This window comes from Ailuropoda melanoleuca, chromosome 1 (assembly GCF_002007445.2).
Source record: "Ailuropoda melanoleuca isolate Jingjing chromosome 1, ASM200744v2, whole genome shotgun sequence".
NCBI lineage: Eukaryota > Metazoa > Chordata > Mammalia > Carnivora > Ursidae > Ailuropoda > Ailuropoda melanoleuca.
Genome location: NC_048218.1, coordinates 138,412,735 through 138,436,361, shown reverse-complemented (window position 1 = coordinate 138,436,361; position 23,627 = coordinate 138,412,735). Strand labels below are relative to the sequence as shown.

The window sequence follows — 23,627 nt, the reverse complement described above, 5'->3', positions numbered from 1 at the left end:
AAAGAAATCTAGTACCCATTAAACAGTCATTCCCCCAACCCCTTTCTCCTCAACCCCTAGCAACCACGAATCTGCTTTCTGTCTACCTATTTGCCATTTTTGGACATTTCATATAAATAGCATCATAAAATAGGTGCTTTTTGTGTCTGGCTGCTTTCATTTAGTGTACTGTTTTCTCAAGATTCATCCATGTTGTAGCATGGATCACTACTTCATTCTTTTTTTTTTTTTTGGTTGAATAAAATTTCCTTGTAGGGATACACCATATTTTGTTTATCCATGCCTCAGTTAAACATTTGGTTGGATTGCTTCCACTTCTGGCTGTTATGAATAATAATGCCCTGAACATTTGTGTACAGGTTTTTGTTAGACTGTATGTTTTTAGTTCTCTTAGGTATATATTAATACTGGAATTGCTGGGTCATATGAAAATTTTATGTTTAGCATTTTGAGGAACTGTCCAGCTTTTCCACAGTGGCTGCACGATTTTATCTTCCCATTGGTGTATGTAAAAGTTTCCCATTTCTCCCCATACTCATCAACACTTGTTATTTTTTTTTCTTTTTTTAAAATTATGATCTTCTTACTGCTGCGAAGTGGTATCTCATGGTGTTTAAACAATTTGTTATGCTTACCACAAGTATAGCTACCATAAGATATTATAGAACCCTATTACAATACCGTTAGCTGTATTCCCGATTCTCTATACCTTTTATCCCAGTAACTTTTTCAATCCATAACTGAAAGACTATCTCTCACTCCTCTTCACCGATTTTGCCTATTCCCCCACCTCCTCCCCTCTGGCAGTACTTATGGGTCTTCTTATGCTTTTTGTTTGTTTTGTTTTTTATGTTCCACATACAAGTGAAATCATATGGTATTTGACTCTGTATCTGATATGTTCACTTGGCATAATACCCTCCAGGTCCATCGTGTTGCTGCAGATGCCAAGATCTCATCCTTTTTTATGGCTCAATAATACTACATTATATTATATTTAAATATATACCACATCTTCCTTATTCATTCATCTAAATGGATACTTGGGTTGCTTCCATATCTTGACTATTATAAGTAAGGCTGTAATGAACATAGGACTGCATATATCTTTTTGAATTGGTGTTTTTTGTTGTTTTTGCGGGGGTGGGGGGATAAATACATCACAGTAGAGTTACTGGATCATATGGTACTTCTGTTTTTTCAGTTTTTGAGGAACCTCCATACTGTTTTCCACATTGGCTACACCAATTTACATTCCCACCAACAGTGTACAAGGATTCCCTTTCCTCCACATCCCCTCCAGTGCTTGTTATTTCTTGTTTTTTCATTCTAGCCATTCCAACAAGTGTAAGGTGATACCTTACCTCATTGTGGTTTGATTTGCATTTCCCTGATGATGACTGATGTTGAGCATCTTTTTGTAAGTCTGTAGACATCTGTGTGTCTTATTTAGAAAAATGTCTATCTGGGTCCTCTGCCCGTTTTTTAAATCATATGTGATTTTGGTGTTGAATTGTGTGAGTTCTTTATATATTTTGCTTCCACTATTATTGGATAATCATTTGCATGTATCTTCTCCCACTCAGTACATTGCCTTTTTCTTTTGTAGGTATTTCCTTTGTCAGGTAAAAGCTTTTTATTTTGGTGTAGCCCCAATGGTTTATTTTTGCTTTTGTTTCGCTTTCTTGAGGAAACCTCTACAAAAATGTTGCTGTGGTTGATGTCAAGGAAATTATTGCCTATGTTTCCTTCTAGGAGTCTTATGGTTTGGGGGCTTACATTTAGGTTCTTAATCTATGTTGAGTTTATTTTTGTGTTTAGTGTAAGAAAGTTCTCCATTTTCATTCTTTTGCAACGTAGCTATCCAGTTTTCTTAGCACCATTAATTGAAGAGACTGTCTTTACCCCACTGTTTATCCTTGCTGCTTTTGTCGTACATTAATTGATCACATAAGTCTGGGTTTATTCCTGTGCTGTCTGTTCTGTTCCAGTGATATATGTATCTGTTTTTGTGCCAGTACCATACTGTTTTGATTACTACAGCTTTATAGTATATCTTGAAATCTGGGATTGTGATACCTCCAGCTTTGTTCTTCCTTCACAGAATTGCTTTGGGTATTTGAGATCTTTGGTGGTTCCATACAGATTTTGGTATTATGTATCTAGTTCTATAAAAAAGTGCTATTGTCATTTTAATAGGGATTGCGTTCAATCTAGAGATTGCTTTGGATACTACGGATATTTTAACAGTATCCTTCCAGTCCTTGAGCATGGGATATCTTTCTATTTGTTTTTGTTGCCTTCAATTTCTTTCATCAGTGTTGTATAATTTTCAGAGTACAAGTCTTTAGCTCCTCAGTTAAGTTTATTCCTAGATATTTTATCCTTTCTGGCATAATTGTAAATGGATTTGTTTCCTTAATTTCTGTTTCTTCTACTTTGTTATTGGTATATAGAAATGCTACTGATTTCTGCATGTAAGCTTATATCCTGCAACTTTACTGAATTCATTTATGCTAATAGTTTTTTGGTGGACTCTTTATAGTTTTCTGTGTATAGTATCATGTCATCTGCAAATAGTGACTGTTTAACTTCTTCTTTACCAATTTGGATCCCTTTTATTTCTTGTTTGGTTCCTGCGGCTAGGACTCCAGTACTATGTTAAATAAAAGTAACAAGAGTGAACCTCCTTTTCTTGTTCCTGAACATAGAGGAAAAGATCTCCATTTTTCACCTTTGATGATTTTCAGTCTTCCTTTATGGCCTTTATTATGTTGAGGTATGTTAGCTGTAAGCCCACATTTTTGGGGCGCCTTGGGTGACTTAGTCAGTTAAGTGTCCAACTCTTGATTTCAGCTCAAGTCACGATCGCAGGGTTATGAGATCGAGCCCTGCATCAGGCTCTGTGCTAGGCGTGAAGCCTCTTTAAGATTGTCTGCCTCAAAGATAGACAAGGCAAGAAACAACAATTGTTGGAGAGGATGTGGAGAAAGGGGATCCCTCCTACATTGTTGGTGGGGAATGCAAGTTGGTACAGCCACTCTGGAAAACAGTGTGGAGGTCCCTTAAAAAGTTAAAAATTGAACTACCCTATGACCCAGCCATTGCACTACTGGGTGTTTACCCCAAAGATACAGACGTAGTAAAGAGAAGGGCCATATGCACCCCAATGTTCATAGCTGCATTGTCCACAATAGCCAAATCATGGAAGGAGCCGAGATGCCCTTCAACAGATGACTGGATTAAGAAGCTGTGGTCCATATATACAATGGAATATTACTCAGCTATCAGAAAGAACGAATTCTCAACATTTGCTGCAACATGGACGGCACTGGAGGAGATAATGCTAAGTGAAATAAGTCAAGCAGAGAAAGACAATTATCATATGATTTCTCTCATCTATGGAACATAAGAACTAGGATGATCGGTAGGGGAAGAAAGGGATAAAGAAAAGGGGGGTAATCAGAAGGGGGAATGAAACATGAGAGACTATGGACTATGAGAAACAAACTGAAGACTTCAGAGGGGAGGGGGTGGGGGAATGGGATAGACTGGTGATGGGTAGTAAGGAGGGCACGTATTGCATGGTGCACTGTGTTATACGCAACTAATGAAGCATCGAACTTTACATCGGAATCCGGGGATGTACTGTATGGGGATTAACATAATATAATTAAAAAAATCATTAATAAAAAAAAAAAGATTGTCTGCCTCTTCCCCTCTCCCCCCTTGAAAAACAACAATAATACTTTTTTGAGAGTTTTTATTATGAATGAATGTTAGATTTTGTCAGATGCTTTTTCTGCATTTGTTGAAATGATCATGTGATTTTTATCATATGTTTTGTTGATGTGGTGTATCACAGTGATTGATTTGTGAATATTGAGCCATTCTTGCATCCCTGGAATAAATCCCACTTGATCATGTGAATGATCCTTTTAAGGTGTTGTTGAGTGTGGTTTGCTAATATTATGTTGAGGATCTTTGCATCTGTGTTCATCAGAGATATAGGCCTGTAGTTTTCATTTTTTTGTTGTATCTATGTCTGGTTTTGGTATCAGGATAATGCAGGTCTCACAGAATGTATTTGGAAGCTTTCTTTCCTCTCCTGTTTTTTGGAATAGTTTGAGGGCAATAGGTATTAGCTATTCTTTAAATGTTTGGTAAAATTCACCTGTGAATACATCTGGTTCTGGACTTTTGTTTGTTGGAAGTTGTTTGATTACTGTTTCCATTTTATTACTAGTAATTGGTCTGTTCACATTTTCTATTTCTTCTTCATTCAGTTTTGGAAAATTGTATATTTCTAGTTTATCCATTTTTTGTAGGTTATCTAAATTCCAAGCGTATAATTTTTCATAGTATTCTTCTCGAATTTTTTTTGTATTTCTGTGGTGTCAGTTGTTAATGTTCTTTTGTTTCTCATTTTCTGTCTTCTTTTTTTAGTAGTTTGGCTAAAGGCTTAACAATTTTGTTTATATTTTCAAAGAACCAGCTCTTGATCTCATCAATTTTTTTTCTTGTCTCTAATTTACTTATTTGTTCTCTGATCTTACATATTTCCTTTTTGTACTCATCTTTGGCTTTCTTCTTATTCTTCTAGCTTCTCTAGGTGTAAGGTTAGATTGTTTTTTGATACTTTTCTTCTTGAGGTAGACCTCTGTCATTTAAATTTGTTTCTTAGAACTGCTTTTCCTGTGTCCTAAAGATTTTGGACCATTATATTTTTATTTGTCTGGATGTATTTTTTTAATTTCCTCTGTTTTCTTGCTGTCCATTGGCCATTTAGTAGCATGTTGTATAGCCTTGACGTGTTTGTGTTTTCTTGTTTTTTTAGTTGTGATTGATTTCTAGTTTCATACTGTTGTAGTTGGAAAAGATGCATGATATTTCAGTCTTCTTAATTTATTAAGGCTTGGTTTATGGCCTTAATGTGATCTATCCTGGAGAATGTTCCATGTGCGCTTAAAAAGAACGTGTATTCCGTTTTTGGATGGAATGTTCTGTATATATTTTTTAGGCCCATCTGGTCTAATGTTTTGTTCAAAAACACTGTTTTCTTATTAATTTTCTGTTTGGACGATCTATCCATTGATGTAAGGGGTGTTAAAGTCCCTCTTAATGTTTGCTTTATGCATTTAGGTGCTCCAGTGTTAGGTTTGTGAATATTTATAATTGTTAAACCTTCTGGTTTGAATTTGCCCCTTTATCATTATGTCAATCTGTTAGTGTCTTATTACAGTCTTTTTTTTTTTAATCTATTTTTTTTCTCAGTTTTTACACCCCAGCTTTTTTTTTTCTTCTTCTTCTTCTCTTTGTATGGTGTCTTTTCCCATCCTCTGCTTTCATTCTTTTTGTGTCCTTAGGTCTGAAATTAGTCTCCTGTAGTCAAAATATAGATGGGTCTGGGTTTTTTATTCCGCCACCTTATGTCTTGGATTGGAGCATTTAGACTATTTGCATTTAAAGTATTGATAGGTGTGTACTTATTGCCATTTTGCTAATTGTTTTCTGGTTATTTTTGTAATTCTCTGTTACTTTTTTTTTTCCTCTTGCTCTCTTTCCCTGTGATTGATGACTTTCTGTAGTGTTTTGCTTGGCTTTCTCTTTATTTTTTGTGTATCTATTATAGGTTTTTGGTTTGTGGGTACCATGAGATTCATGTATAAGATCTTAGATATATAGCAATCTATATTAAATTGATAGTCATTTAAGTTCAGACACATTCTAAAAGAACTTTCTTGCTCCCTTTTCCATGTTTTATGTATATGTTGTCATATTTTACATCTTATTATTCATAATTTTTTTTTGCTTCTAAGTATCACCTTTTCCACTTAAAGAAGTTCCTTTAACATTTCTTGTAAAGCTGGTTTAGTAGTGATGATGAACTCCTTAACTTTCATTCACCTGGGAAACTATCTCTCCCTCAATTCTGAATGATATAATTTTGCTGAGTTGAATATTGTTGGTGGCAGGTTTTTTCCTTTCAGCTCTGAATATATCATGCCACTGTTTCTGGACTGCAAAATTTCTGTTGAAAAATCAGCAGGTAGCCTTATAGAGTTTCCCTATCTGTAACTTTTTTCGTTTCTCTCTTGTTGGTTTTAAAAATTTCTGTCTTTAACCTGTGTCATTTTAATACTCATATGTCTTATTGTGGACCTCCTTAGGTTCATCTTGTTTGGAACTCTCTATGCTTCCTGATCCTGGATGTCTGTTTCCTTTCCCCAGTTAGGGAGTTTTTCAGCTATTGTTTCTTCAAATAAGGTTTCTGCCCCTCTCTCTCTCTCTCTCTTCTTCCTGGGAGCCCTTTAATGTGAATGTTTGTTCACTTGATGTTGTCTATAGATCCCTTAACCTATTCCTCATTTGTTTTCTTAATTCCTTTTTTTTTTTCCTGATGCTGAATTTGGGTGCTTTCCATTACCCTGTGTTGCACGTTACATAACTGTTCTTCTGCATCCACATATCTGCTATTGATTCCCTGTAGTATATTTCTCGTTTCAGTTACTGTATTTTTTAACTTTGATTGGGTTTTTTTTTTTTTTTCATGTTTCTCTTTGTTGAAGTTCTCACTCAGTTCTTTTCAGTCTGGTTAGCATCTTTGTGATCATTGCTTTCTACTCTTTATCTGGCATATTACTTATTTCTGTTCCTTTTTGGGGTTTTTTTTTTTCCTTATTGCTTCATTTGAAGCATCTTCTGTCTCCTCCTTTGCTTGACTTTGCTGTGTTTGTTTCTGTGAATTAGTGAAATGAGTACTTTTACACTTGAAGGAATGGTCTTGTGTATGGTCAAACCCTGTGTGGACTCTGTGTGCCTGGTGACTTTGGCTGGAGCTGTGTCTGGCATGTGCTGGGGGTCATGGAGTACTCCATGTTGGGCTGCCCTGGTGGGGTGACCAAAGCTGAAGCAGGCATGGGCCAGGGTGATTCTAGGGCTATCCATGAAGAAAACACCCTGGCAGGATAGCTGAAGCTGAAATGGGTGCAAGGTGGGGTGTCCTGTGGCTCTCCATGCAGAGAGCACCCTAGTAAGATGGCTGAAGCTGAGGCAGGAGTTCCTGGGGGTGCTCCATGTAGCAAATAAATTTGAGGTGGGCCATGAGCCGAGGTGTCCCTGGGCACTCTGCATAGTGAGCACTCCAGCAGTATAGCTGTAGCTGAAGTGGGCTTGAGCTGGAGTGGTCCCTGGGCTTTCCATGCAGAAGGTGCCCTGGGAGGACAGCTGAAGCTAAAGCGGGTGCAAGCCTGGGTGTCCAAGGGTGCTCATTGCAGAGTGTGCCCTGGCAGGGCAATTGGAGCCAAGGCCAGCATGGGCTGGGGTATCCTGGGGCACTCCATGAAGGGACAACTTTACAGACAGGCATGACCCAGGAGGTCCCAAAGTGCTCTGTGCTGGGGATGAAATGGTGTAGGCCTGAGGTGTTCTAGGGTGCTTATATCTGTGTCACCTTGGTGTGACAGTCAGAGCTGTAGTTAGCACCTACCAGGGGTCTCCTGCTGTATACTGCACTGGGGCTACCATGGTGGGACTGATAAGTTTGGTGTGGGCTGGAACCTGGGGCTCACAGAAACTGTAGGCCAGCTGTGGCATCTGGACCTTGCTCCTGTGCATGTTGTTAGTATGGAGGGGAACATAAACCATGGTGTTCACCAGCACCACTGACCCGGAGAGAATTCCAGTAGCTCCCTCGCTGTTTGGTGGAGGTCTCGGACTGGATCTTTTATACTTTAGTTGCTCTTTTAAACCTATACTTTTTTTCTGTGTACCAGGGCATCCAGAGCTACGACAGGGCTCACTGAGGTGGCAGGCCAGCAATGGGGCCCAGAACTCTGCTCCAGTCTGCATTATTGGGGTGGAGGGTGAACATGAACTGTGGCGCTCACCGGCTCCTCCAACCTGAAAAAAGGTCCAGCAGCTCCCCCACTGGTGGAATTCTAAGGCTAGATCTTTTAAACCGGGACTTTTTTATTCCATGCCCAAGGCAGACAAATCTGCCCTAGGTTCCTCAGAACTATCCCTTCCCTTTTAGAAGGTGGGGATGGACAGTAAAGTCTCCCCCAAACTGAAAAGGTGCTTTGAGATTGAAAAACAAAGCAGGTGATTTTGTACATTTTTACGTGGAGTTTTATTCAGGGTAGCTTACTGACAGGGAAGGTTTAGGTAGAGGATGATCCATGGCAACTGCATAGTTTTTCTCTGCAAAGTTCGGACCTTAATCCACAGATTTTATAGAATAAGTGGACATGCAGAAGGGCATCGTAGTGAGGTTAAAGGGTCTGCATGTACCTCAAAGGGTTTGTGTGCACCTAATTGACAGCTAACCTTTAATTAAATCTTGTGGCACCACCTGTGTGTCAGGAATGGGAAAGACTTATCCTTAACAGATTCATGGGAGGCCAAAACAAGCCTTCCTCTATCCTGACCTTGGCAGGGATTTCTAAGGTAATGTAGATCAGTCTCCAAGGGGCCTGGAACACATAGCCCAAGAAGGATCATTGAGTGAAATGAACAAGATGGAGGTCCAAAGATGGAATCAGTATTGTCAGCACTCCTACACTTCCACTACAGTTCCCTGCATTCAGGGGTTCCCTTCATTATCTTCTCTCCATCTCTCTTGCTGTGCTCTATGTGGGCTCTCTAGCCTTACTTTATATATTCTATCTTTTTGTGCAGAAGCTGTTCAGTCACCCCTCAGTTCTTTAAGAGGAACTGCTCTATAAATAGGTGTAGATTTAGTGTGTCCATGGGAAAGGTGAGTTCAGGGTCATTGTCACCATCTTGGACCAGAACTCCACCTCTTCTAGTACATTTTGTGGATGTGTGTGGTTTTTTTGTTTTTCGGGAGTTTTTTTGTTTGTTTGTTTATGGGGTTTTTTTTGGTGGTTTCCGAGGTGATTACAGTTATTATTTTAACTTATAACAATCTGGTTCAGATTAATACCAATTTAATCTTAGTATAAAAAATTTGCTTTCATATAGCTCCATTCCTTACCATCCTTCTTTGTGCCTTTGTAGTCATACAAATTGCATCTTTATATATTGTATGCTCATCAGCAGAGATTTACTTTATCGCTTTATCCATTTTCTTTTATATTTATCCTTGTTACATTTGCCAGTGCTCTCGTTTCTTTATGAATTCCAGTTACTCCATGCTTATGGATTGGAGGAATTAATACTTTTATGTTAATATGTTTGTTAAAAGGTTTGTACTATCCAAAGCAGTCTACAGATTCAATGCAATCTCTACTAAAATACCACAGAACTGAAACAAATAATAAAATTTTCGTGGAACAGAAAAGACCCTGAATAGCCAAAGCAATCTTAAGAAAGAACAAAGCTGAAGGTTCATAATTCTAGATGTTAAAGTATACTATATTTTAGTAACCAAAACAGTATGGTAATAGAGTGAAACAGAATAGATCACATGCATCAGTGGAACAGTCCAGAAATAAACTCACACTTAACATGGTCAATTAATTTGTAACAAAAGAGGTAAGAATATACAATGGGGAGATGACAGTCTCTTCAAAAAATGGTGTTGGGAAAGCTGGACGGGTACATGTGAAAGAATAAAGCTGGACCACTTCTTATACCAAGTACAAAGATAAAGTGGATTAACAATGTAAGTGTAAGACCTGGAACCATAAAACTTAACAGTAACAACATAGTAAACTTGGATGTCGGTCTTAGCAATATTTTTTTTCTGGATCATTCTCCTCAAGGGAAAAAGCAAAAATAAACAGGACTACATGAAACTAACATCCTCTTGCAGAGCAAAGGAAATCATCAACAAAACAAAAAGGCAAGCCAGTGAATGGGGGAAGATATTTGCAAATGTTTTTTCCAATAAGAGGTTAATATCCAAAACCTATAAAGAACTCCTGCAATTTAATATCAAAACACAAACAATCCAATGTAAAGATGGACAAAAGATCCAAAAACATATATTTCCAAAGGAGATTTACAGATGGCAAACAGACACATGAACAGATGCTTATTATCACTATCAGGGAAACGCAATTCAAAACTACAATGAGTTAACACTTTACACCAGTCAGAATGGCCAGTATCAAAAAGAAAAAAAAATAAGTTGTTGAGATTGTGGAGAAAAGGAAACCCTCATGTACCATTGGTAGGAATATAAATTGGTGCAGCCACGATGGAAACCATTATGAAGGTTCTTCAAAAAAGTAAAAATAGAAATATCATGATCCAGTAGTTCCACTGTGGTATATTTACCCAAAGAAAACAAAAACACTAATTTGAAAAGATATATGCACCCCTATGTTTATTGTAGTGTTATTTACAGCAGTGAAGATATGGAAACAACCTAAATGTCCATCAATAGATGAATAGAGAAGGAAGATGTGGTATATGTTTACATTAGAATATTACTCAGCCATTAAAAAAATCTTGTCATTTTGGACAGCACGATTTGATCTATAGGGTATTATGCTAAATGAAATAAGTAGAGTCAAATAGTATATGATTTCACATATTTGTGGGATCAAAAAAGCAAAACAAATGAAGACATTGTAAAGAAAACCCAAAAGCTCATATATACAGACAACAAATTGGTGGTTGCCAGACGTGAGGGCAGTGGGGGGCTGGGGGAAATAGGTGATGGGGTTGAGAGGTACAAACTTTTAGTTCTAAAATAAGGCAAGGTGAAAAGTACAGCATAGAGAATATAGTTAGTAACATTTTAATAACTTCATTGGTGACAAATTATAACTATATTATGGTGGTCAACATTTTGTAATGTATATAATTGTCCAATTACCATGTTGTACACTTGAAATTAATATATTCTATGTCAACTATACCTCAATTTAAAATGTTCAAAAGAAAAAGTAAAATTTAAAATGCGATACGTATGTATATACATTGGAATATTATTCAGCCATGCAAAAGAAGGAAATCCTGCCATTTGGGAAAATGTGGTTGGACCTTGAGGTTATTATACGACATGAAATAAGAGAGAAAGACAAATACTGCGTGGTATCACTTAAATGGGGAATCAAGGGGAAAAAAAAAGATGAAGAATCTTGTAAAAAAAAAAAAAAACCCAAAAATGAAAAGTATCAGAGCAAACATCATCCTAATGTAGAATCTTAGAATTTTTTTTAATTGAGGAATGGAATAAGAATACTCATTTTCACCACTTTTTAATATTGTATTGGCAATCCTAGCCTTTACAATAAGAAAACTAAATTGTACTATGATGAGTATGAAGGGCAGAAATTAAACTTACTACTTGCAGACAATGTAAACTTTTATGGGAAAAGGAGTCTATAAATCAGAATCAATGGTTTTCCTTTAGTAAGGTTGGCTGGATATAAGGTTAATGTACAAAATTATTTCCGTATCTTAACAGCAGATAAATTTAATATAATTTTAATATAATTGAAAGGAAAATACCATTTATATTAGTCTTAGTTACTACCAGATAGCTAGAATTGGATCTGTCACAGGTATGGCACAAAGATACCTGTACGACAAATTTTACAATTCTCACAACGTTAAGGAAGTCTCGAATAAATTAGAGACTGTATTCATAGATATTGTCTCCAGGTTTACCTATAGATGCAATGCAGTTCCAACTAAAATCCTAAAGAGATTTTTAAGGGAATTTAGTAAGATGATTTTTAAACTTAAGGACCTGGACTACCAAATATAAGGGCTTTTTATAACTCCGTAATAATACAGTGTGATACAGTTTAAGGATAGAGAAGTCAATCTGTGGAATAGAATAGAGAGCCTAGAAACAGTTCCACAAAGGAATAGAATTTCAGTACAACAAAGTAGTTATCAGTTTATAGGAGAAAAGAGGGATTATTTAAAAATTGGAGCTTGGGGACACCTGGGTGGCTTAGTCATAAGGTGTCTGCCTTTGCCTTGGGGCATGGTTCTAGCATCCTGGGGTCAAGTTCCACATTGGGCTCCCTGCTCAACAGGGGAATCAGCTTCTCCCTCTGCCCCTCCCCTGGTGGACAATCCCCCCTCTCTCCCTCTCTCCCCCAAATAAATAAATAAAATCTTTTTTAAAAAATTGGCTCTTGGAGAAAGTACTTATTTGTTTTCACATAGGAAAAGATGAAATTGGTTCCCTATTTCACTTGATATTTTAAAAATTCTGCATAAATTAAGGATTTAAAATTTGTCAGTAGCACAACTTTTAAAATACATAGAAAATGTAGGCAGGTATCTTTTGGACTCTTGGGTAAAGAAAGATTGCTTAAAGAAGAATCAAAACGGTGTCTATAAAAGGAAAGATAGATAACCTTCACTACGTTAATAAGAATTTTGACCCTTCTCTCACACCACATACAAAAATCAATTCCAAGTGGATTAATGACTTGAATGAAAGACCTGAAATTATAAAACTCCTAGATGAAAACATAAGGAAAAGCTTCATAACATTGATCTTGGCAATGATTTCATGTATATAACACCAAAAGTACTGACAGTAAAAGCAAAAGGCAACTTTGACTACATCAAACCAAAAAGCTTCTATACAGCTACAAAGTCAACAGAGTGAAAAGATAGTCTATGGAATGGGAGGAAATATTTCCAAACCATACATGTGATATGAGATTAGTATCCAAAATATATAATGAACTCCTACAACTCAGTAAGAAATAACTAGAATAAAAAATAGACATTTTTCCAAAGAAAACACACATTTGACCAACAGGAAAATGAAGACACTGAGCATCACTAATTATCAGGCAAATGAAATCAAAGTCACAGGATATCACTTCATACATTTTATGATGGCCATTATTAAAGACAAAGGCAGAAAATAACAAGTGCTGATGGAGATGTGGAAAATCAGAACCCTGTGCATTGTTGGTAAAATGGTATAGCTGCAATGGAAAATGACATTGGTTCCTCAAAAAATTTAAAATAGAACAACCATATGATTTGGCAATCCCACTTCTGGATATTTATCTAAAATTATTGAAATCAGAAACTCAAGATATTTGGACTCCCATGTTCATTGCATTATGCAAAGTTTAAGAGGTGGAAACAATCTAAATTTTTTGCCCATCAATAGATGAAATGATAATGAAAATGTATATACATAGAGTGTTACTTAGCCTTTTAAAAAATTTTTTTTAAATTTTATTCGTTTGAGAGAGTACATGCGCACAAGCCCAGGGGGAGTAGCAAAGAGGGAGGGAGAATCAGACTTCTTGTGGAGCAGGGAGACCGATGTGGAGCGCTATCCTAGAACCCTGAGATCATGAACTGAGCAGAAGGCAGATGCTTAACCAACTAAGCCACCCGGGCACCCCTAGCCTTTTTAATAAAGATTTAATTTATTTATTTTAGAGAGAAAGATAGAGGGATGAACGAGCAGGGGGAGGGGCAGAGGGAGAGAGAATCTCAAGCCAACTCCACACTGAGCGTGGAGCCCAAGGTGGGGCTTGATTCCATGGCCCTGGGATCATGACCTGAGCTGAAACCAAGAGTCAGACATGTAACCTGCTGAGCCACCCAGGTGCTTAGTGCTTAAAATGAAGGAAATCCTGTCATATGATACATATTTGAACTTTTAGAGCACTATGCTGGGTTAAAATAACTTGATCACAGAAGCAGAAATACTGCACATTTCCATTTATGTGAAGTATCTAGAGTGGTAAAATTCTTGGAGAAGGTAGAATGATGGTTGCCAGGTGAGGAAATGTTCAGCATCATTTACTGAGCAAGGGAAGGTAAATCAAGATTTTGGAGATCGCATTTAACATAAATTTTAAAAAATTAATTCTGATGATATGAAGTATGTGTGATTTACTATCTTCTGACTTGAATATTCCCATAATCCTTTTTTGTTTTTCAAATTTTTATTTAAATTCTGGTTAGTTAATGTATAGTGTAATCTTAGTTTCAGGAGTAGAATTTAGTGATTCATCACTTACTTGTGACACCCAGTTCTCATCACAAGTGCCCTCCTTAATACCCATCGTCCATTTAGCCCATTCCCTGTCCATTTCCCCTCCCATCAGCCCTCAGTTTGTTCTCTGTAGTTAAGAATCTTATGTTTTACTTCCCTCTCTTTTTTTTTCCTTTTATTATGTTCATCTGTTTTGTTTCTTAAGTTCCACATATGAGTGATATCACATGGTATTTGTCTTTATCTGACTGACTTTGCTTAGCATAATACACTGTAGCTTCATCTACATCATTCCAAACGGCAAGATTTCATTCTTTTTAATGACTAGTGTGTGTGTGTGTGTGTGTGTATCCCTCACCTCTCCTTTATCCATTCATCAGTCAGTGGACATTTGGGCTCATTCCATAATTTGGCTATTGTTGATAATGCTGCTATAAATATCAGGGTGCATGTGCCCCTTCAAATCAGTATTTTTGTATCCTTTGGGTGAATACCTATTAGTGCAATTGCTAGATCAGAGGGTAGTTCTATTTGTAACTTTTTGAGGAACCTCCATACTATTTTCCAGAGTGACTACACCAGCTTGCATTCCCACTAACAGCTTAAGAGGGTTCCCCTTTCTCCACATCTGTGCCAAGACCTGTTGTTTCCTGTGTTACTAGTTTTAGCCATTGTGGCAGATGTGAGGTGGTATCTCATTGTGGTTTTGATTTGTGTTTCCCTGACAATGAGTGATATTGAGCATCTTTTCATGTGTCTGTTGACCATATGGATGTCTTCTTTGAAAAAAGTATCTATTCATGTCTTCTGCCCATATCTTAACTGGGTTATTTGTTTTTCTGGGTGTTGAGTTTGATTAAGTTCTTTTTAGATTTTGGATACCAACCCTTTATCACATCTGTCACTTGCAAATATCTTCTCCCATTCCACAGGCTGCCTTTTAGTTTTGTTGACCATTTCCTTCACTGTGCAGAAGCTTTTCATCTTGAAGTCCCAATAATTCATTTTTGCTTTTGTTTCCCTTTTGGAGGCGTGTCTGGTAAGAAGTTGCTACGGCCCTGGTGAAAGAGGTTGCTGCCTGTGTTCTCCTCTAGGATTTTGATGGGTTTTTTTGTCTCACATTTAGGTCTTTCATCCATTTTGAGTCTATTTTTGTGAATGGTGTAAGAAAGTGGCCCAGTTTCATTCTTCTGCATGTGGCTGCCCAGTTTTCCCAACACCATTTGTTGAAGAGATTAACTTTTTTCCATTGGGTATTCTTTCCTGCTTTGTTAAAGATGACTTGACCATATAGTTATGGGTCTATTTCTGGGTTTTCTATTGTTTTCCATTGATCTGTGTGTCTGTTTTTGTGCTAGTACCATACTGTCTTGATGACTACAGCTTTGTAATATAGATTGAAGGCCAGAAGAAGGCCAGAATTGTGATGCCTTCCACTGTGCTTTTCTTTTTCAAAATAAAATTGCTTTGGCTATTTGGGGTCTTTTGTGGTTCCATGCAAATTTTAGTATTGTTTGTTCTAGTTCTATGAAAAATGCTGGTGGTATTTCGATAGGGATTGCATTCAATGTGTAGATTTCTTTGGGTAGTATGGACATTTAAATAGTATTTGTTCTTTCGATCCATGAGGATGGAATGTTTTTCCATTTCTTTGTGTCATCTTCAATTTCTTTCATAAGTGTTCTGTAGTTTTCAGAATACAGGTGTTCCACCTCTTTGGTTAGGTTTATTCTTAGATTTATTCTTATGGTTGTTGGTACAATTATAAATGGGATCGATTCCTTGATTTCTCTTTCTGCTTCATTATTGGTGGATAGAAATGCAATAGATTTCTGTACATTGATTTTGTATCCCGCTACTTTGCTGAGTTTGTGTATCGGTTCTAGCAATTTTTTGGTGGAGTCTTTGGGTTTTCTACATAGAGTATCATGTCATCTGTGAATAGTGAAAGTTTGACGTCATCCTGGCCAATATGGATGCATTTTATTTATTTGTGTTGTCTGATTGCTGAGGCTAGGACTTCCAGTACTGTGTTAAATAGCAGTGGTGAGAGCAGACATCCCTGTCTTGTATCTGACCGTAGAGGAAAGTCTCTCAGTTTTTCTCCATTGAGGATATACTAGGGGAGTATGTTGATAGGACTGCAAGGAATTTAAAGCCCTGGAAAATACATTATAAGTTTTAGACAATCCACTAAGATTATTATTTCCACTTTTTTCCCCCAAATACCCCTAGTCTGTGCCTATATTATTCTTTTTCCCCCCACTTTATTTTTCAAATAAATTGAAAGACTAATTTTACAGATCTCATTTTAAGTAGGTACTTGTTATGATCTTAGGAGATTGTTAATATATTTTTTTTATGTAAAGAAGTAATAAAAAGGGGGCGCCTGGGTGGCACAGCGGTTAAGCGTCTGCCTTCGGCTCAGGGCGTGATCCCGGCTTTGCGGGATCGAGCCCCACATCAGGCTCCTCTGCCTATGAGCCTGCTTCTTCCTCTCCCACTCCCCCTGCTTGTGTTCCCTCTCTCACTGGCTGTCTCTATCTCTGTCGAATAAATAAATAAAATCTTAAAAAAAAAAAAAGAACTAATAAAAAGTCCAGTAACCTTAATACTGAGTTCTAAAAAGTTACATCTAAATTTTTTACTTCTTCCCCTTAACATTCCTTAATAATAACTAGAAATATATCAGTTTTTCTGGCTTCAGTTTCAGGTTTGAGCATATTCAGGTACCAACTTTGCTGGAATGGATGTCAAAATAAAGCATTGTAGGTCTTGTCACTTCTGGAGGAGGAGTGTACCTATATTCTAGCATATGTATATTGTTTTTCCACTTAATCGTCTTCATATAAACAAATGTTAGAAGTATTTTCTTAGACTTGAAGATTCTACATAAGTTTCACAAGCTAAAAAAAAATCCTGTTGGGGCGCCTGGGTGGCACAGCGGTTAAGCGTCTGCCTTCGGCTCAGGGCGTGATCCCGGTGTATGGGATCAAGCCCCACATCAGGCTCCTCCGCTATGAGCCTGCTTCTTCCTCTCCCACTCCCCCTGCTTGTGTTCCCTCTCTCGCTGGCTGTCTCTATCTCTGTCAAATAAATAAATAAATAAATCTTTTAAAAAAATAAATAAATAAATAAAAAATTAAAAAAAATCCTGTTGTTCAAATTTTTCCATATACAGAAAAATTAGAACAATAAAAATGCTTACAGTATACTTACCGCATAGATTTAGCAGATTATTAACAGTAGAATATTTATTTTTTCTGAAGTACTGGAACTACAACTATTATAATATTTTAGCCCTTAATATTTATAATATGAATCTCTTTTTAAAAAAGACACTTCCATTATAACTGATATTAAACTGGTATTGGCATAATACCATTATCTCACCAAAAAATAATAATTTTTAATATTATCTAATATCCAGCCCGTGTTCAGATTTCTTTATGTACTCTGAAACTTTTAAAATTTTATTTATTTGAACCAGGATGTATTTGGTTGGTGACTCAGAAGATTCTCTTCTAGAACAGTTCTCCCTGCCCTGCTACCTTTTTCCCACCTTAATTTCAGTTGTTGAAGAACCAAGACAATAGTCCTATGTGGCAATAAAACTTCTCCTATTTTGTGGTGTCCTTTAACCTATTACTTTAGTCTCTGAATTTTCTATAAATTGGAACTTAGATCTAACGGATTGTTTAGATTAAAATTAAAGTCCGGGGCGCCTCGGTGGCACAGCGGTTAAGCGTCTGCCTTCGGCTCAGGGCGTGATCCCGGCGTTATGGGATCGAGCCCCACATCAGGCTCCTCCAGGGAGCCTGCTTCTTCCTCTCCCACTCCCCCTGCTTGTGTTCTCTCTCTCGCTGGCTGTCTCTATCTCTGTCGAATGAATAAATAAAAAAAAAATCTTTAAAAAAATATAAAAAATAAATAAATAAATAAAATTAAGGTCCCCCCCCCAAATACTTCATAGATATTGCTCGTTACTTAATTTTGTGTCACAAAATCTCATTGACTTGTGATACCAAGGTTGATCAGAGTGTTCAGCTTCTAGAATTCTTTTGTTTTGTAGGCTCCATGTGTGGAGCCCAGCACTGGGCTTGAACTCATGACCCTGAGATCAAGACTTGAGCTGAGATAGAATCAGATGCTTAACTGAGCCACCCAGGTGCCCTGAGAATTGTTTGTTTTTTGAGCAGAATAAATTTACTGGGACAATGTGAAGTTTTATAAATGAAGTTTAATAAATGAAGTTTATTATACTATTTTTTTTTTTAAAGATTCCGTTTATTTATTTGAGAGAGAGCAAGCACAAGCAGGGGGAGGGGCAGAGGGAGAGGGAGAGGCAGCCTCTCCTCTGGGCAGGGAGCCTGACCTGGGGTTTGAGCCTGGGACTCCAGGATCACGAGCTGAAAGCAGACACTTAACCAACTGAGCCACCCAGGCACCCTGAAATTTATTATACTAAATGAAGTTTTATAAATGAAGTTTAGTAAATGTAATACAAGCATTTGTGGAATGCTCTTCATATTTTTTACATGCTCCTTTCCTTTAGGTTCTCCCTTTCTTGTGTGAAAACATAACAGTTACTTTCATTTTTCACTACAGATTTTCAGCTACTGATGTTACAAACAATAAAATACTGGAGCATAGAGTTGAGGAAAAGACTTAAACCAGGTGAGTAATAATAAAAGTCTAAAGAATAAAGCTGCCATTCATTTTTATAAGGTTCATTATTGGGGTAATTGATAAAATTGGAACATGAACTATAGAGTACGAAGTTTCCTCAATTTGATAGTGTTACTGTGAAATACAAGAATATTCTGAGGTAATTAGAATGACAGGGTATGTTGTATGTAAACTATTTTCAAACTGTTCATAAAAAAATCAGTGGTATGTAATGAGAGAGAGAGTTTGGTGAAATTCTGGGTTAATAGGAACTCATTTAATAAGTGGAAGTGTAAATTGGTCCGTCCTTTCTGGAAAGCACTTTTACAATTTGTCTCAAGTTTTTAGCTGAGCCTCACAATCTTACTTTTTCTTCTGTAGTAATTCTAGGAAGACTACAAAAAGTTGTGTGTATGAAGATATTTGTATAAGAGTGTATGAATAAATGAATAAGGAAAATTTGACAGTAACAAATATCTCACAGTATGAGACTGATTAAATATCAAAAACTGTATTAAGATGATAATGTACATCTATATTTATTGATACAGTGTCTATAATGTATTTTTTAAGTGTCCAGTCTGCCTACTAAACAATAGGAGTATTTATTTTTTTAAAGATTTTATTTATTTGAGAGAGAGAGCGCGCTTACTCACAAGAGCAGGGAGAGGGGCAGAGGGAGAAGAAAAAGCAGAGAATCTCAAGCGGACTCTACACTGAGCATGGAGCTGGACATGGTCCTCGGTCTCATGACCCCTGGGATCATGACCTGAGCCGAAACTGAGAGTCAGATGCTTAACTGACTGAGCCACCCAGGCAGTGGAACCTGTTTATGTTTTTTAAAAAAGATTTTTTTTAAAAGATGCATGTACACAGATATATGAATATTTGTATATATTTGATTAGTTACATGTAATCTGCATGTACATGTGTCTGTATAGATGATATACATATGGACACACATATATGTGTATATGTGTGTACATAGACACATAGACATTTGGAAAGATGACACCCTTATATTGCTAACGGTTATTTTTGAATAAAAGGTTTATAAGTGATTTTTATACTTTTTTATATTAACTGGCTTTTTACAAAGGAGTATGTATTTTCTCATCAAATTTTTCTGAGATAATGCTTCTTTTGAAGATTATATGTTTTTATTTTATACCTTTGTAAAAGCAACTTTTGGTATGCAGTACAAATAGTGATAAATTTGCTAACTCTCCAATAGATTAGAGTATCTGAGTAGTTCTTATGAGGCTAAATGCACTAATTCTGAGACTTATTGGTCAGGTGCCTTCATTCTGTTCCATGGCCAGAGCTGTTTTCTTATTGCTCTACTACCTGTCTTTACAAATATGTTGCTCCTCGCACAGCTTAAGTGCCTTGTCTTTTGGAAAATCAGAGTACGTATTTTATTAATGACAGTTGTATATTCTGCCTTTGTATAGAATTTAGGTATTTATTTTTGATACTGGTCAACATCATGTGCTTCAGTATTAATACTGGTTGTTTTTATAGTTTATTTAATTTATAGCAATCAAACTTAAGGGTATTTTCATTAAACTTTTTTTTACATCTTTTCCTTAACAGATTTTTCTTCAGTCAGTTAAAAATATGGATACTGAATCAGAGGGACCACAGATTATCAAAGTGACACCTCTTCAACAAATGTTTGCTTCTTGCACTGGCTCTATACTGACATCACTAATGGGTAGACTGATGTTGCTGTTGTAGATTATGTAACCAAATGATTTCCATTTGAGTTTACCATCTGTGAAATAATGCTAAAATTATCATTCCTGCTTCATCATGTTCTCTCTCCATGAGCATGATAACATGAAAGGAACTTGGGACAGAGAATGAAGAGACTTGAGTTTTTTCCCTTGCTTTGCCTTTCTTAGGCTAAGTACACTTAGGGATAGTCCCTACTTCTCTCTGAATTTCATTTTTCATCTATAGAAATAGGGGCTGAGACCAGGAGTTCTTTGAGGTTCCTATCAATTTGAATTTTTATGACTCTATTAGCCTTTTTTAAAATAGAAAAGAAGATAGAATGAAATATTAGTGTAATGAGTAATACAAAATTTGGGCAACTTATAGTAGAAACAAATGCAAATTATGTTTTCCTTTGCTTGCATTAACAGTGAATTTCTTAAATTCCTCTGAGCCACATTTTTCTGTTTTTTACAGTCCATTTCTTTTAGAGAAGACAAATTACTTAGGTGGTAAGTTTGTACTTCAGTGGTTTTTAAGTTGGCTAGTTTATTTAAATAAGAAAGATGATCAGAACAAACAAACGTATTGCTTTCGGGCGTAATATCTTCAGGTCAGAATGTTGGTGTTGTAAAGATTTTAGAGATCATCTAATGATCTAATGTGACCTCCTCATTCTCAGATGAAGAAAAGTTTTCTTAGAACCACTATTTGGCCTTTTTTTTTCTACTTGTATGAAATAGTGTGCAAATTAAAATCATTCTCCTTTACTGTGCTGTTCCTGAATGGAGTAACACTATGTGGTAGTAAAGATGATTTATGGTTGGCTTACTCAAATCTTCATTATGTATAGTTTTTATTTGATAAAGCTGAATTTAACAGATAAGGAAGACTAATATTGTTTGATTATTGATTACTTGTAATACAGAGTAATTCTCAAATTTTTAAATAGACTTCCAAAATGTTTATTCTTTACCTTAGATGATATATTTTCTTTAAAATTCTAATATTTTAGTTTTAATGCTAATGGAATTGTTATAGAAATATTACAAGTGACAGTTTAGTAGTTATGAGAGAAGTAATTACATTGTCTTCGCATTGATCCTCTTTAAACACAGTTCAAGGGCAAAAAATTAGAATGTTACATTTAAAACCATTTTAAGATAATCTTACATAGTCATGAAGAGGGGTTGATTTGTTATATTTTGTGATTTTTGGACAAATATCTGTACAATTTATAGGTATCACTTCCTAATTGAAATATATGTTTCTTCATAGTGACACCCCTCGATGTTGTTAAAATTCGACTCCAAGCCCAAAACAACCCATTCTCCAAAGGTATGTATACTAGTTATCCTGAAAATGTTATGTTAGGCTTTTAAATGTTACTTTATTCATTTTTGTTTGAATCATTTTTTTTTGTTAATTTTTAAAAGTTCATACCTCCTTATACTGATGCAGAAATATTTTTTCAGTACTTAGTTGTACATGATGGGGTCTAGCCAGAAAATAAATATATGTAAAACAGTTATAACACTTTTATGTACCTAATAAAAGCATAGGATGATTTAATATTTGAGTATGTGCTTCACAAGTAAGAACAGAATTCTAAGTGGAAGGGGCCTTAGAATCTAGCCTTCTCCAGAGTCCAAGAGCTATGCCCATTCTGAAACATTCATCTAACAGTCATCTAACTGTTGCTTGAATATAGTGGTAGGAAATTATTATTTTATCAGGCAGCTTGGTTAATTGTTGGACAGTATAGTTTATATGAATTTGAATAGAGTAGTTATACATCTTTATTAGATGGGCAAAAATAGCAATTCCTTGATAAATCTTTTATGGTTTTCTAAAAATAATGACATTACAAACATGTTTAAATCGCAGAAAACAGACTGTTTGGACTGTAAGAATGTGATGTCAGACATAAATGCCACTCTGATGAACACAGCACTGAGATGGAATGAACAACAGTCATAATTCAGATTGAGGACAGGATAGATGGATTGCAGGAGGAGACCAAAAGGAAAGCTGTTTCCTACACATTTAAGTTTAAATGTGTTAAATTAAAAGCAGGAGGAGACACTTAGACTTATGTATTATGAGACTCACATATATGGTCGAACAGAAAAGATAATTTTGGCAGCCAGGGTGAGTCCAATAATTGGAAAAAGTTGCTGTTAGGGAAAGTTGAAGTAAGTTAGCTGGGAGTTGACGTCTAGAATGAGCAGTATAAATACAGGGAAAGAGACAGCATAGCACTGTTTACATTGATAGAGAAGAACTTTTTTTAATCATCTATTTTTCTAAATGAGATAAAATCTCATAGAACATTGTATTAGGTTGAGGTGTGCCACATGATGACTTGATGTATGTATAGCAAAAAGATCACCACAGAAAGTTTAATCAGTATCTTATCACCTCACACAATTTTTTCTTGTGAAGAGAATTTTTAACATCTCTCTTAACAAGTTTCAGATGTCCGTTAGATTTCTGCTTATATGTTTATATATGTGTGTATATACCTATATGTAATTTCATACGTGTATAGTTCAAAAAACTTTTTTTTCTTTGGTCTGAATTTCCCTTGGGTACCAGAGTTTTCTTCTTGTCAAATGGAGAAGATGTACACCCATGTTCTCTTTTCAAAACAGGTCTTCCTCCTTTATATTCCTTGTGCATTCCCTCAGATACGCTAAAATAATTTATTTCTGTGTGCATTTGCTTACTACATTCCTGAAAACATAAAATTCATCAATTTACTCACTTTTCACCACTTTGAATTTAGAGGCCAGCGCTTTGTCATTAAGTAAATCAGTTTATGTATTTTTCATCCTAAAAGGTGAAAAAAATTATATCTCTTTTCATAACTTTCTAGTCCACTCATTGTACTTGGAATTTGTTCCTCTGTAAAAATGGTACAGTTGTGTGAAATAATTTTTAACTTTTGGACCTTCTTTGTTAGGAAATTGTTTTGTGTATAGTAATGGACTTATGGATCATCTATGTGTCTGTGAAGAGGAAGGCAACAAAGCATGGTATAAGAAACCAGGACGTTTCCAGGGTACATTGGTAAGGAGATTATGTTATTTATAATCACGTTATGTTTTCTTTTTTTATATTTAATCTATGTATGAAAGATTTTCCAATTGGAGGAGAGTATTAAGTCCATGATATAGTTAGCACACTTATTCACAGTTAAAATATTGATGTTGAGGGGTGCCTGGGTAGCTCAGTTGTTAAGCGTCTGCCTTTGGCTCAGGGCATGATCCCAGCGTTCTGGGATCTAGCCCCGCATCAGGCTCCTCCACTGGGAGCCTGCTTCTTCCTCTTC

The 23,627-nt window shown here is 36.1% G+C and overlaps 1 protein-coding gene across 7 annotated transcripts in view; it reads left to right on the top strand.

Annotated features, from left to right (window-relative positions):
• The window catches only part of SLC25A40 (solute carrier family 25 member 40), a 69,649-nt gene that overhangs the window by 5,364 nt on the left and 40,658 nt on the right, over positions 1 to 23,627 (top strand). For 5 of the 7 annotated variants that reach the window (XR_004627450.1, XR_004627451.1, XM_011236934.3 and 2 more), the window contains exons 2-5: positions 18,515 to 18,583; positions 20,171 to 20,291; positions 21,572 to 21,631; positions 23,259 to 23,365. Coding sequence is in view for 4 of the 7 variants with exons in the window: in XM_011236934.3 (XP_011235236.1) it covers positions 20,195 to 20,291; positions 21,572 to 21,631; positions 23,259 to 23,365 (264 nt within the window). In the remaining 3 variants the exon portion in view is untranslated. Of the gene's footprint in view, positions 1 to 18,514; positions 18,584 to 20,170; positions 20,292 to 20,770; positions 20,806 to 21,571; positions 21,632 to 23,258; positions 23,366 to 23,627 lie in introns of all 7 variants that reach the window. The other 2 variants (XM_034667438.1, XM_034667447.1) reach the window with 1 other exon arrangement.